We start from the raw sequence: 14,452 nt of genomic DNA, 5'->3' as shown, positions 1-14,452 counted from the left end.
TACACAACCCGGGGGTCTGTGATTCCAACTAGCCTTCCTGTCCCTGTCAGTCTCCTGTGAGTGTCCCTGATGGGCCCTCACTTGCTCTCCTCTTACTCTCTAGCCCCTGACACACCCTCTCCAGCCACTGGGCTCCCTCCTCTCAACTCTGAGGAGCACCGATTTCCTGTACACTAGCTCCTTCAGGTCCTCAGGTGTGCCCATTTCTTCACTCTGCCCCCTGTCTTAAATGCAGTCCTCCCCACTCCCGTGCTCCCAGCCCTGTGCTGCTCACAGAGGTAGGTATTTATACACCTACAAGAAACGTAAGGACCTCGGGGTCTGAGGTCAGACATGTCCTCTTTTACCACCCTCCAATATCTCCAATATGAGATTGGGAGAAGGGACAGGGCAGGTTCCTGGGAAGGTGTTCCCCCCAACCCCCCGCTGCCCTGCTTCTTCTCCCCAGCCTATGAATGTCCACCACTCCACTAAAATAATGTGGAAGGCCTTCTGATTGCCATGTGTACGGGCAACTATATTGCCTCTCATCCCTGCCCAGCTATTCTCAGTTGCGGGATTGAGAGGTGTTGCCTTGAAGTCGTTGGGCTGCCAGTGTCCTCTAACATGTAACTTCAGGGCTTCTGGGGGCTGAGCCCCCCGGTGCTGGCTCCCACCAGTAGCCTCTCTCTCCTTCCTTAACTGGGGGAGTGGGGTGGGGTAGGGGCCGCATCAGCTCACAGGAGAGATTCCCCATTGTAACCTGGATGGGGTGAAGCCATGGCAACAGTGATGTCAGAAACCCATCCAGAGCAGGGAGAGCTGCCCCTCCCCAAAGTAATCAGGAATGGACCCCAGGTATCCTTCGTTTGGGCTGTTACCTGAGCACCAGCCTCCCCCACTGTCAGAATCTTCTGGATACCTTAGAGAAGAAAGCCTTAGAACATTGTCAACTAGTGGGTGCCACAGTTTGGCTCTGTGACCTAAGGGACAGGTCAGCTGTGGTAAGGGGCTCTGTCCATTTACCTCTGGGGAAGATTTCAGCCCATTTCTTCTTCCCTTTTCCTCATCTGCAGAGTGAAGTTAATCAAAACCCCACCTCAGTGTATAACCCCACCCTTTATAGCTTTTTACTGTATTTTTCTTATTCCTTTTTCCTTTGCTTCTCCCTAAAATAATACACAGACAGTAAGCTAGCTGCTGCTGTTTATTTATTGATATAGAAAGAAGCTCACAACATATATTATTTGCTGAAAAAATACAGACTTTAGAACAACACTTATATTTGCTCACTCTTATCTATACACAGGATACATAGGTAAAGGGAACTACCTAGAAGGACGTTCATCAAAGGGTTGACAATGTTTATTTAAGGGTTGGAGGTTTTGGGGTAATTTGTACATTTTGCACTTATCTTTATTGTTTTAATATTTAACAATAAATTATATTATTTTCACAGAGAATAAAGGCATCAAGGAAAGGGGTGCACGCAGAGGGTAGACCCTCAGGCAGCAGGGGATTAGTAGCAAGGATGGAGGTCAGGCCATTTCCCCCCACTATACCAATATTCATCCTCCATCCCAAAAGAAAGCTGCTTTGTGGATTATGTGATTAGAAGCATCCTCCCCCTCATTTTTCCCATTGCTGGACTCTGCATATAGGTTAGGGTTCACTTAAAGCTGGGGGCTAGCACCTCACTGCTCAAAAGGGTCGCTGGGTTCAACAGGGGCCTCTCTTGACCTCTCCTCGGTATGTGCCAGCTCCTGCAGGGTAATGATCAGATTTTCAAATATCTGGGCCTTGTTGCTCTCATTGTCACAGGATTCCTTTGAGTGGCCCTCTTCACCACAATATGCACAACGAATTGTGTGTTTTCGCTTCCTGGTTCTACGCATATTCCCAGGACCATCATTCTTATACCCAGAACCCCCACTGGTGCAAGGAGATGGAAGCTGGGAATTGTTGGGGGAATCAATGATTAGCACTTGATCCTGAGGTCTGGCCCTGCGTCTGGGGGGAGAAGAATCCGAGAATGAAAGTGGAAGGTCCTGAGACTCCCCCACCAGGATCACATCCTCATCTGAGTCATCGGGGGTATCATCTATCTCGATCACATTACAGTCTTTATTATCAATCACTATGCGTGGGGAGCCCCCAAATGCCACTGGGCTAGTTGCCCTTGCCACTACTGACTCAGATCTCTTGGCCCGCTTCTGTTTAATGAAAGTGTCATCCCAATCCTCTTCCTCCCTTATCATCCTGATTAACTCCAGGAAACTGGGGAGACGCTCCTGCTCATTTGCATACATCCTGAGAAGATTCTTCAGCCTGAAGTGCAGGTCCCCATTCAGCTCGGCCCCTAAAAGGAACTGGTGCAGGCGAGACTGGTTGGCATCTTTCTGAGCTATGATGCCTGCCTGAATAGCATTCTGGAGCTGCACCTCTAAACGGATCACATAAAGGGAGGCTTTCTCCCCTTGCGCCTGCAGGGTGTTAAAAAATTTACTATGAGCAGTCACACTGCTTTCAGACTCCCCAAACACCAATTTCATGGCGTGCAAGAAATCTGCCACGCTGAGGTTGGGGTTGGCCGCCTGCAGCAAAAGCATCACCTCCCGCGCGGGGCCCCTCAGGGTTTTAATCAAGCGCCTGAGCTTTTCCTCTTCAGACATATTCCAATCTGGCAAGACCTCATTGACTTGGATCAGCCAGTTCTCAAAAGTTTCTTCCCCCTGGGCTGGCACCACCCTCCCCGAGAACAATTTCAGGTTTCTCTCTGCCAGGATGGCCATTAGAGGACCAAGACTCCTCTCCAGAGACCTTAGCATAGAATGGGCCCAAGGTGGCAAGGATGCGTTCTGCCGCCGGCTGTTACCCACGCGCGCAATGATGCTAGTCATGACGGACGATGACTGGGTCTCTAAATGTTAACAAGATGCTCAGGCTTTTACAAAAAGCCTAATCTGCAGGCGTGCTGGGGGGTTCTGTCGTCCTCCTAATCTCAGTAGGAACTGTAAAAAGGAAACAAACGAAACAAAACAAAAAATGGGAGCAGGGGTTATTTTTTCCCTTCCTGAATATCCTACAGTACATTTTATATCTGCCCACTACCCTAAAAATATCCCCCAGGAGACTGGCAATTAATTACAACCTCACGGAGCCAGCCGGTGTCTCCTGTTAGCAGGATGCTTTTTACAGCCACTTCTATCCCTTCCCTCCGTTCCTTCAAGAGGGACGGCAACTGTTGCTTCTAAGTGTAATAGTGTATGGAGAGGATAGTGCGCTCTCAAAATAGAGCACTGCGGTCACAGCTTTGTGGGAATAAATAAGATCTCATTAACCTCTTGGTCTCCGGTCTCAACCACACCCCCTTCTTAAAGTCCACCCCCCACCCCGCCCCGCTATTTCTCAGATTCTTACAGGAGCTCAGGAGCAAGTGCGCGCCTTTATTTTACTTCCAGCTTCTGCAACCTGTGGCCTCGGTGGGAAAGCTCGCCTCTGGGCTTCAACCGATCGTTGTCCACCGAGGGTCGCCGATCCGGGACCTCAGGGAGTCAAGACTGCGCCACCGCAGAGGGCATGGCAGGGAGGGGAAGGGTCAGAAACAGCCTCATTCCTCATCCCGCTTCCTCCTCCCCGCCCCCCACCCTTCACCCGCCTCTGCAGTAGCCAGGTGGAAAACTCCTTCTCCCACCTTCTGAACACAAGCCAAAGAAGGCCCCCCATTCCATTTCCCCCGGGGAAATCGTCGTCCTACCAGCTCTGTAATCAGCCGCACAGAATTCAAGTTCAGCTTTGGCTCTGATCGCCTGCCACCGAGAAAGAACATCGGAGTTGGAGACGCACATCCACATATTCCTCCCGCCGGAAGGGATGAGGAGATGCAAAGGGGGTTCAAGGCAGGCAGTTTGCGATTCTCCCACCTCCCAAACGCGCCCTTTGCCACCTCCCCCTTAAAACGCCCCGTTTCTCAGTCCAGGCAAATCCTACCCATTCGGCAGCATCCAGTGGAACCCCACCTCCTCCCTCAGCGCAGCCAGGCCGCGGGAGGGCTCCTTCCCCTGCCGCGCAACCCTCGATTCCCTAAACTAGGAGCCACCAGTCCTGGTAGGGCTTCCCCCTCCTCTCTCCGCGCGGAGCAATCTTGCCCCCCTTTCTTTACCTGTGTTGGGCTGGTGGGCAGCGGACGCTCTGGTGTCGACAGCTGCGTCTCCACCTTCGGTCTCCGCGGCCCTACAGGGGAAAAGGATGGGCGCCTCCTCAGCCGCTGAGCTAGCCGGGACCACCCGATGAAGCTGCTTCGCACTGCCGCCCTGAGACTGGTAGCCGAGTCGAGACAGCACGGTTCCCACGGCAGCCGCGGCAGCTTTTATCCTCAGCTAAAGGAGACAAAAGAGCGTGACGGGCGCGGCCAATCAGCGGGGCGCGGGGGCGGGCTTGCCGCGCAGCCTAGGGCGGGATACAAATGTGCGCCCGCGGTGGAGGGTGGCGATAAGCAGCAGGTCCCCGTGAGGTCAAGTGCGACTTGGTTGTGGGAACTGGAGGAGTTTTCTCGAGTCTTCCCTTCTCCCTCTCTCTTTCGGCTCAACTTTGGGTCTTGGAGCCAGGTGCATTAAACATGAGGCGGAATCCAAGTCAAATCAGCAATAAAAGTTCTTCACCTTTGTATTGGGGAAGTGGAAAATAAAAGCGTTAGCGTTTTCTTTGTGCAAATACCTTGCACAGACTTTTTTTTTTTTAACTGTGAAGGAGGTGACAGTACTGCGTCCATTTAACAGTGAGGGGACTTGGGCCCTCAGACTCTTTAACCAATACTCACTAAAGGATGTGTGCAAGGCTGGCTGCCTCAATCATTTTGGGGTGCTCGTTGGAAATGCAGATTCCTGGGCCTGGCCTGTGGGAGATTCTGACTTACTAGGGCTAGAGTTGGGGGGTTTTGTATTTTTTTAATTGGCGTTTAGTTTCTATACGATGCTATGTTAGTTTCTGCTGTACAGCAGAGTGAATCAGTTATACATATATCACCTCTTCATCACCAGAGTATTGAGCAGAGTTCCCTGTGTTACACAGCAGGATCTCATCAGTTGTCTATTTTATACATGCTGCTGCTACTGCTAAGTCACTTCAGTCGTGTCCGACTCCTAGCGACCCCATGGACTGCAGCCTACCAGGCTCCTCCGTCCATGGGATTTTCCAGGCAAGAGTACTGGAGTGGGGTGCCATTGCCTTCTCCATGGTAGTGTATATATGTCAACCCAATCTCCCAGTTCATGGCCCCTCCTATCCCGCCTTGGTGTCCATCCATTTGTTCTGTACATCTGTATCTCTATTTCTACTTTTTAGGGGTAAAAAAGCACTGCATTTGATTCGGAGGTGTCAAGAGGATGGTGAATAATAGACCTGCTTCCAACATATCTCTGGAGGGACTGATGCTGAAGCTGAAGCTCCAATACTTTGGCCACCTGATGTGAACAGCCATATCATTGGAAAAGACTCTGATGCTGGGAAAGATAGAAGTCAGGAGGAGAAGGGGACAACAGAGGATGAGATGGTTGGATGGCATCACTGACTCAATGGACTTTCCTTTAAGCAAGCTCCAGCAGATGGTAAAAGACAGGGAAGCCTGGCATGCTGCAGTCCATGGGGTTGCAAAGAGTCAGACATGACTGAACTGAACTTCTAGTGTATATGTTCACAGCATACTTATGCTGACATGCAACAACAGAGCAAATATTCTTCCTGGGGTCCATGATCTTCCTGAAATTGTTTGCAAAGATTTTGGACTCTGTTGGAGAAGGCAATGGCGACCCACTCCAGTACTCTTGCCTGGAGACTCCCATGGATGGAGGAGCTTGGTAGGCTGCAGTTCATGGGGTCTCGAAGAGTCGGACACGACTGAGCGACTTCACTTTCACTTTTCACTTTCATGCATTGGAGAAGGAAATGGCAACCCACTCCAATGTTCTTGCCTGGAGAATCTCAGGGATGGGGGAGCCTGGTGGGCTGCCCTCTCTGGGGTTGCACAGAGTCGGACACGACTGAAGCAACTTAGCAGCAGCAGCAGCAGCAGCAGCAGGAGACTGAATGAAAGTGAAAGTGAAGTCGCTCAGTCGTGTCTGACTCCTTGCGACCCCATGGACTGTAACCCACCAGGCTCCTCCGTCCATGGGATTCTCCAGGCAAGAGTACTGGAGTGGGTTGCCATTGCTTCTCCAGGAGATCTTCCCAACCCAGGGATTGAACCCCCGTCTCCCACATTGTAGGCAGATGCTTTACCATCTAAGCCACCAGGGAAGTCCACCCAAATATATCAAGGCCTAAGCGCTGGAACCTTCAAATGTTACCTTATAAAGTGAAAGAGTCTTTACTGTTCAGTTCTGTTCAGTTCAGTTCAGTCACTCAGTCATGTCCGACTCTTTGCAACTCCATGGACTGCAGCACGCCAGGTTTCCCTGTCCATCACCAACTCCCAGAGCTTGCTCAAACTCGTGTCCATCCAGTCAGTGATGCCATCCAACCATCTCATCCTCTGTCGTTCCCTTCTCCTCCTGCCTTCAATCTTTCCCAGGATCAGGGTCTTTTCCAATGAGTCAGTTCTTCACATCAGGTGGCCAAAGTATTGGAGCTTCAGCTTCAGCATCAGTCCTTCCAATGAATATTCAGGACTGATTTCCTTTAGGATTAACTGGTTTGATCTTGCAGTCCAAGGGACCACCAAGAGTCTTCTCCAACGCCAAAGTTTAAAAGCATCAATTCTTTGATGCTCAGCATTCTTTATGGTCCAACTCTCACATCCATACATGACTACTGGAAAAATCATAGCTTTAACTAGACAGACCTGTGTTGACAAAGTAATGTCTGCTTTTTATTAACTTGTCTAGGTTGGTCATAACTTTTCTCCCAAGGAGCAAGTGTCTTTTAATTTCATGACTGCAGTCACCATCTACAGTGATTTTGGAGTCTAAGAATATAAAGTCTGTCACTATTTCCATTGTTTCCCCATCTATTTGTCATGAAGTGATGGGACTAGGTGCCTTGATCTTCATTTTTGAATGTTGACTTTTAAGTCAGCTTTTTCACTCTCCTCTTTAACTTTCATCAAGGGGCTCTTTAGTTCCTCCTTGCTTTCTGCCACGAGAGTGGTATCATCTGCATATCTGAAGTTATTGATATTTCTCCCAGCAATCTTCATTCCAGCTTGTGCTTCAACCAGCCCAGCATGTCACATGATGTACTCTGAATATAAGTTAAATAAGCAGGGTGACAATATACAGCCTTGCTCCTTTCCCAATATGGAACCAGTCTGTTGTTCCATGTCTGGTTCTAACTGTTGCTTCTTGACCTGCATACAGGTTTCTCAGGAGGCAGGTAAGGTGGCCTGGTATTCCCACCTCTGTAAGAATTTTCTAGTTTCTTATGATCCACGCAGTTAAAGGCATTGGCATAGTCAATAAAGCAGAAGTAGATATTTTTCTGGAACTCTCTTGCTTTTTCCATGATCCAGTGGATGTTGGCAATTTTACCTCTGATTTCTCTGCCTTTCTAAATCCATGTTGAACATCTGGAAGTTCTCAGTTCATGTACTATTGAAGCCTAGCTTGGAGAATTTTGAGCATTACTTTGCTAGTGTGTGAGATGAATGCAATTGTGCAGTAGTTCAAACAGTCTTTGGCATTACTTTTCTTTGGGATTGAAATAAACACTGACCTTTTCCAGTCCTGTGGCCACTGCTGACTTCCAAATTTGCTGGCATATTGAGTGCAGCACTTTCACAGCATCATCGTTTAGGATTTGAAATAGCTCAGCTGGGATTCCATCACCTCCACTAGCTTTGTTTGCAGTGATGCTTCCTAAGGCCCACTTGACTTTGCACTCCAGGAGGTCTGGTTCTAGGTGAGTTATCACACCATCGTGGTTATCTGTTTTGTATAGTTCTTCCGTGTAGTCTTGCCACCTCTTCTTAGTATTTTCTGCTTCTGTTAGGTCTATACCATTTCTGTCTTTTATTGTGCCCATCTTTGCATGAAATGTTCCCTTGGTATCTTCTAATTTTCTTGAAGAGATCTCTAGTCTTTCCCATTCTGTTGTTTTCCTCTATTTCTTTGCACTGATCACTGAGGACGGCTTTCTTATCTCTCCTTGCTATTCCTTGGAACTCTGCATTCAGATGGGTATATCTTTCCTTTCCTTCTTTGCCTTTAGCTTCTCTTCTATTCTCAACTATTTATAAGGCCTTATCAGACAACCATTTTGCCTTTTTGCATTTCTTTTTCTTGGAGATGGTCTTGATTACTGCCTCCTGTATAATGTCATGAACCTCCATCCACAGTTCTTCAGACACTCTATCAGATCTAATCCCTTGAATCTATTTGTCATTGCACTGTATAATCGTAAGGGATTTGATTTAGCTCATACCTGAATGGTCTAGTGGTTTCCCCTACTTTCTTCAATTTAAGTCTGAATTTTGCAATAAGGAGTTCATGATCTGAGCCACAGTGAATTCCCAGTCTTGTTTTTGCTGACTATATAAGAGCTTCTCCATCTTCAGCTGCAAAGAATATAATCAATCTGGTTTTGGTATTGACCATCTGGTGATGTCCATGTGTAGAATCGTTTCTTGTGTTGTTGGAAGAGGGCATTTGCTATGACCTGTGCGTTCTTTTGGCAAAACTCTTTTAGCCTTTGCCCTGCTTCATTTTGTTCTCCAAGGACAAACTTGCCTGTTACTCCAGATATCTCTTGACTTCCTACTTTTGCATTCCAGTCTGCTATGATGAAAAGGACATTTTTTTATTTGTGTGTGTGTTAGTTCTAGAAGGTCTTGTAGGTCATCCTAGAACCAGTCAATTCAGCTTCTTAGGCATTAGGCGTTGGGGCATAGACTTGGATTACTGTGATATTGAATGGCTTGCCTTGGAAACGAACAGAGATCATTCTGTCGTTTTTGAGATTATACCCAAGTACTGCATTTTGGACCCTTTTGTTGACTATGAGGGCTACTTCATTTCTTCTAAGGGATTCTTGCCGACAGTAGTAGATATAATGGTCATCTGAATTAAATTCACCCTTTCCAATCCATTTTAGTTCACTGATTCCTAGAATGTCAATATTCTCCTGTTTGACCACTCCAATTTACCTTGATTCATGGACCCAACATTCCAGGTTCCTATGCAATATTGTTCCTTACAGCATCAGACTTTACTTCCTTCACCAGTCACATCCTCAACCAGGTGTTGTTTTTGCTTTGCCTCCATCTCTTTATTCTTTCTGGAGCTATTTCTCCACTCTTCTCCAGTAGCATATTGGGCACCTACCGACCTGGGGAGTTCTTCTTTCAGTGTCATATCTTTTTGCCTTTTCATACTGTTCATGGGGTTCTCAAGGCAAGAATACTGAAGTGGTTTGACATTTGCTTCTCCAGTGGACCATATTTTGTCAGAACTCTCCACCATGATCCCTTCTGTCTTGGGGGGCCCTACACGACATGACTGATCGTTTCATTGAGTTAGTTAAGGCTGTGGTCCATGTGATCAGTTTGGTTAATTTTCTGTGGTTGTGGTTTTCATTCTGTCTGCCCACTGATGGATAAGGATAAGAGGCTTATGGAAGTTTCCTGATGGGAGGGACTGACTGTGTGGGAAACTGGGTCTTGTTCTGATGGATGGGACCATGCTCAGTAAATCTTTAATCCAATTTTCTGTTGATGGGCGGGCTTGTACCCTCTCTGTTGTTTGGGCCAAACTATGGTAGGAGTAATGATGGTAATGGCGACCTCCTTCAAAGGAAGGAGAATCCTATGAACAGAGGAGCCTGGAGAGCTACAGTCCATGGAGTCACAAAGAACTGGACATGAATGAGCATGCATATGTGCATCTCCAAATACAGTCACATTCTCAGGTGCGAGGGCTTAGGTCTTCCACATATGAATTTTGGGGCAATGCAATTCTGCTCACAACACTCTCTTTTCCCTTACTTCTAGTTCTGGGAAAGCATGTCTACTTTCCTTCATGTAGATTGTGATTAGGAGGTCCCTGTGGCACTTTAGGGGTCAAGGTGGTGGCAGCATGTGCTGCACAAGTGGACTGCCCAAGGGCAATGTTGTTGTTGTTGATCTTGTTCTTGACTGTTCTTGCTTGGAAGCAAGTGAACCATCCCATGTCTTTTGGCTGCTGTGGGGTTCCTCTTTAGCCTGTCAAGGTACTTCATCTGCTCCTTTCTGCTTTCTTATTCCCAATCCTAATAGTTATAATGCTTTGGAATAGACAGTTCCAATTTGGAGATGAGGCATCTTCCAACTCAGGAGTGTGGCCTTTATCCTGTGGACAGAACAGTAGGGTGCTGGTGGTGGAGAGTGGAGGGTGATGTAGGAAGAGAGAAGGTAGGTTGGTCACCTGGCAGGGTCGAGGGTAATGCTGGCAGTAGCTTGTGGATTACCTTCAGACTCTCCCTTCGGCTCCCCAGTTCTGTGAAATCCGACCCTAATCTCTCATCACACCCTTGTTCTGAATTTCTTATTAATTGATGAATTAATTTTCATTTTTGGTTGTGCTGGATCTTTCTTGCTTTGCACAGGCTCTCTCTAGTTGTGGCAAGAGAAGTCTACTCTTCATTGCAGTGCATGGGCTTCTCATTGTGATGGCTTCTCTTGTTGCAGAGCACAGGCTCTAGGGCATGTGGGTTTCAGTAGTTGTGGCACACAGGCTCAGTAGTTGTGGCATGGGCTTAGTTACTCTATGGCATATGGAATCTTCCTGGACCAGGGATCGAACCCATGTCCCCTGCATTGGCTGACAGATTCTTATCCACTGTATCACCAGGGAAGTCCCTTTGTTCTGAATTTGAATAGCTTTGAGGTAGAAATTACTAGGCAGTCAGTGTAGAACTCTGAGACCTCTGTCTTGTGTTCAGTAAACATCCCACTCCATTGTCCTGAATTTCTGGAATGTGTCTTTAGTCTGATAAATTATCAGCACTCAGATCCAGGGAAGGGCAATAATTAAATTCTGTTCCATAGACTTCCCTGGTGGCTCAGATGGTAAAGCGTGTGTCTACAATGTGGGAGACCCGGGTTCAGTCCCTGAGTTGGGAAGATCCCCTGGAGAAGGAAATGGCAATCCAGTCCAGGACTATTGCCTGGAAAATCCCATGGACAGAGGAGCCTGGTAGGCTATACTCCATGGGGTCGCAAAGAGTCGGACACGACTGAGAGACTTCACTTCACTTTATTTCAATATGCTTGAGGGAAAAACAACTGGTGATCATTAGTCTTAAGCCCATACATCTGGTCCATGGCAAAATGCCCAGAAGGTATGAAAAAGGGTTGAGACTTAATCCAAGGATCAAGAGAGGCCATAAAGAAATTAAGTATTTTGACCTTTAAATTGATTGGTTAGAAATAATGTGATTTAAAGAAGGATATAAAAACTGCTGTAAGTCCCACCTTGGCGGGGGGCGGGGGGGGGGGGGGTGGGGACTCTTAACCTCCTCTGAGTGTCTATGCTGAGAACTTTGTACTTTCCTTCTCTGTAATAAATCCTGTTCACTTGCTACCATGAGTGTCTGAGTGTTTGTGGATTCCATTCTTTGGCTCTGCAGATAAGAACTCGGATTCCCATCTCAGCTTCATCACCAAATCAGGTGACCTGCAGTTGGACATGGTGGCATCATAAAAGAGACTGGACTTCAGAGATCTGGCAAAATGTTGGAGGAAAATGGATTGTGTATCATGGTGCCTGGGTGGGGTCATTAGAACAAAGACAGGGTTGCTCCATGTAGCACTAGGAGAAGCATGTTGGTTATTGAGCAGCATGGTCTCCGGTCTTATCTCTGGTCTCATGTTGCCCGGTGTCAGGGGACACTTTCAACTGCAAAGATTCAGGCTCTGGTGGCTTGGAGGAAGCCATATTTTATTTTCCAATTTCAAAAACATAAGTTTTTAAAACCTGAAGGATAGGAGCTAAAGCTTTCAGTTGAAACAGTATAAGCTACTTTTGGTGGCCTTACTCCTCTCTGTTACCTGTCTACTTTCATCTGTTACCTGTTTAAGCTTCTCCTGAAACTTCATTGAGATAGACACTGTTCCCTCATCAAAGGACTGAGAGCATACAGGCACTTCACACCAGGGCTTTGACTGAGCCCTGGAAGTTAAAGCTGGGGTGAGGGTGCTAACAGGAGATCCTGCCTATATAGGACCCTGAGGGTGGCATATTTCATAAAAATCTTCAACAAGAGGGTGAAATAAGATATTTTTAAACAAACAAAAACTAAGGGGGTTTGTTACCAGCAGACTGCACTAATGGAAATTTTAAAGGATGTACTTCAGGAGGAAAATGATTTGGGAAAAACTAAATGCAGGAAAGAATGAAGAGCAAGAAAAGCGATAGTATGTAGACAATTTAAGGTAACATTGACGACAGAAGGAATCATAAAAAAGTCCATGTTGTTTTTTTAAAAATAAACTTTAAGTACCATACAGTAAGAAAAGATATCAGAAGGGGCATAAATGGAGTTCAACTTTTCTAAGAGACTTGTATCACATCGGAAGTGATTTAGGTATGTATTAAATTTACACTTTGATAAGGTAGTTATCTATGTAAGAATTAATAGGATGTAACTATTAAAATAATAACAATAGGGAATTCCCTGGGGGGGGGGGGTGGTCCAGTGATTAGAACTCTGAGTTCTCATTGGGCAGGGTTCAAGTTTGATTCCTGGTCAGGGAACCAAGATATCACAAGCCACATGGTGTGACCAAAATTAATAATAATAATAGTGACAGAATAATTGAATAAAAAAAACTCTGAGTCAATTTTTTTAAGTCAAGAAAGAAGAGGTTAAAATAATGGAAGGAAAAAAGATAGATGAAAACAATACAAGTACAGAAACCCAAATATATTAATAATTTTATAAATGTTTCTGTACTACATGCTCAAGTTAAAAAATATTGCCAGATGGAATTACTAAATACACCCATATGCTTTTCAGGAGAGATTAATCCAAAATATAAGGATACAGATAGGTTGACAAAAAAAAGATGGAGAGAGACAAATCATACAAATAACATTTAAGTGATAGAAAACTTGTACAGCTGTGTTCGTATCAGACAAAATACACTTAAAAGCAAAAAGCATTATTAGAGATAGAAGGTTATTTTTAACGATAAGAGGTTCAATTCACCAGGAATGATTTTGCACTTATGACAAAATTCCAAAATACATAAAGGAAAAGTTAACTTATGTAAAGGAGAAATAGATACCACTACGTAGTTGATCAAGGAGAGGAAAAAAATTGTCTGTGAGGATATAGAATGTGTATATATATTATATTTGAACAATATAATTAATAATTTTGAGCTAATAGCCAATGTATAGAACACCGCCCACCAATGACTATAGAACACACATACAGAATATTTGTAAAACTTGAGCATATACTAGGACAGAAAGCAAGTCCCAATACACTTCAAAAATTTAAATCTGATAACAATGCAAATAAACTACAAATCAATAAATAGAAAAGATAACTGGAAAACGTCTGTGTTTAGAAATTAAGATACTGACTCTGAAATAACAGATTGGTCAAAGAAGAATCATAGTGAAATTACAAAAATTTGTAGTCGAACAATAATGAAAATACTCATATCAAAACTTGTGGCATGTAGCTAAAACAGTGCTTAGAAGGAAAAGTATCTTTTGACAATGATGAAAGGCTAAAAGTTCATGAGGTAAGTGTCTATTTCAAGACTTAAGAAAGCAAAAAGTATAAGTCCAACAAAATTGGGGCAACATGAAATGATAAAAATAAGAATATAAATTAATGAAATAGAAAGGAATAAAGACAAGTCAAGAATGTTCTGTCTTGAACTGGAGTTCTAGCCAGGGAAATCAGACAAGAAAAAGAAGTAAACAGTGCTGGACTGGAAAAAAAAGAAGTAAAAGAATCTTTATTTATAGAGGACATGCTTTTGCAAACAGAAAAGACTACAGAAACCATTAAAAAAACTTCTAGAATGAATAAATTAGTTCAGCATGATTGTAAGATATAAGATCAAGCCTGGGTGCTTGGTATACCGGGCAATTTCATATAGTACAAATAAATGGCACATATAGTTCATATATAATTCACATATAGTTCATATAGTACAAATAAATCCACTCCAGTATTCTTGCCTGGAAAATCCCATGGACAGAGGATCCTGGTGGGCTACAGTCCTTGGGGCTGCAAAGAGTGACTGAGTGACTGAGCATACACTCTTTCCGAGAAAACTTTAGTCTCTTGCATTCAGTAGACAAGTGTTCTTAGAAGTTGCTTAAATCATAATGTAAACATTTCTCCAGGGATGGTATAGAAATGGCCAATAAACACATGAAAAGATGCTCAACATCATTAACCATAAGGGAAATGCAAATCAAAACCACAATGAGATACCACTTTATACCTACTAGGATGTCTGTAATAAAAAAGAGACAAGTGT

General features: G+C 45.0%; 1 protein-coding gene across 1 annotated transcript; it reads right to left on the bottom strand.

The window, feature by feature from the left end:
* Positions 1 to 1,673: 1,673 nt before the first annotated feature.
* On the bottom strand, positions 1,674 to 2,879 carry ZCCHC12 (zinc finger CCHC-type containing 12). Its single transcript, XM_052663793.1, has one exon. The coding sequence runs from the start codon at positions 2,877 to 2,879 to the stop codon at positions 1,674 to 1,676; it is 1,206 nt and encodes a 401-aa protein (XP_052519753.1).
* Positions 2,880 to 14,452: the final 11,573 nt, after the last annotated feature.

The sequence above is a fragment of the Budorcas taxicolor genome, chromosome X (assembly GCF_023091745.1).
Source record: "Budorcas taxicolor isolate Tak-1 chromosome X, Takin1.1, whole genome shotgun sequence".
NCBI classification, from domain to species: domain Eukaryota; kingdom Metazoa; phylum Chordata; class Mammalia; order Artiodactyla; family Bovidae; genus Budorcas; species Budorcas taxicolor.
The sequence above is the reverse complement of the archived record's forward strand: the minus strand, read 5'-3'. Positions and strand labels throughout refer to the sequence as shown.

Excerpts from the sequence above, each read along its gene's own strand:
- ZCCHC12 (XM_052663793.1), bottom strand. The coding sequence starts at position 2,879 with ATGACTAGCATCATTGCGCGCGTGGGTAACAGCCGGCGGCAGAACGCA.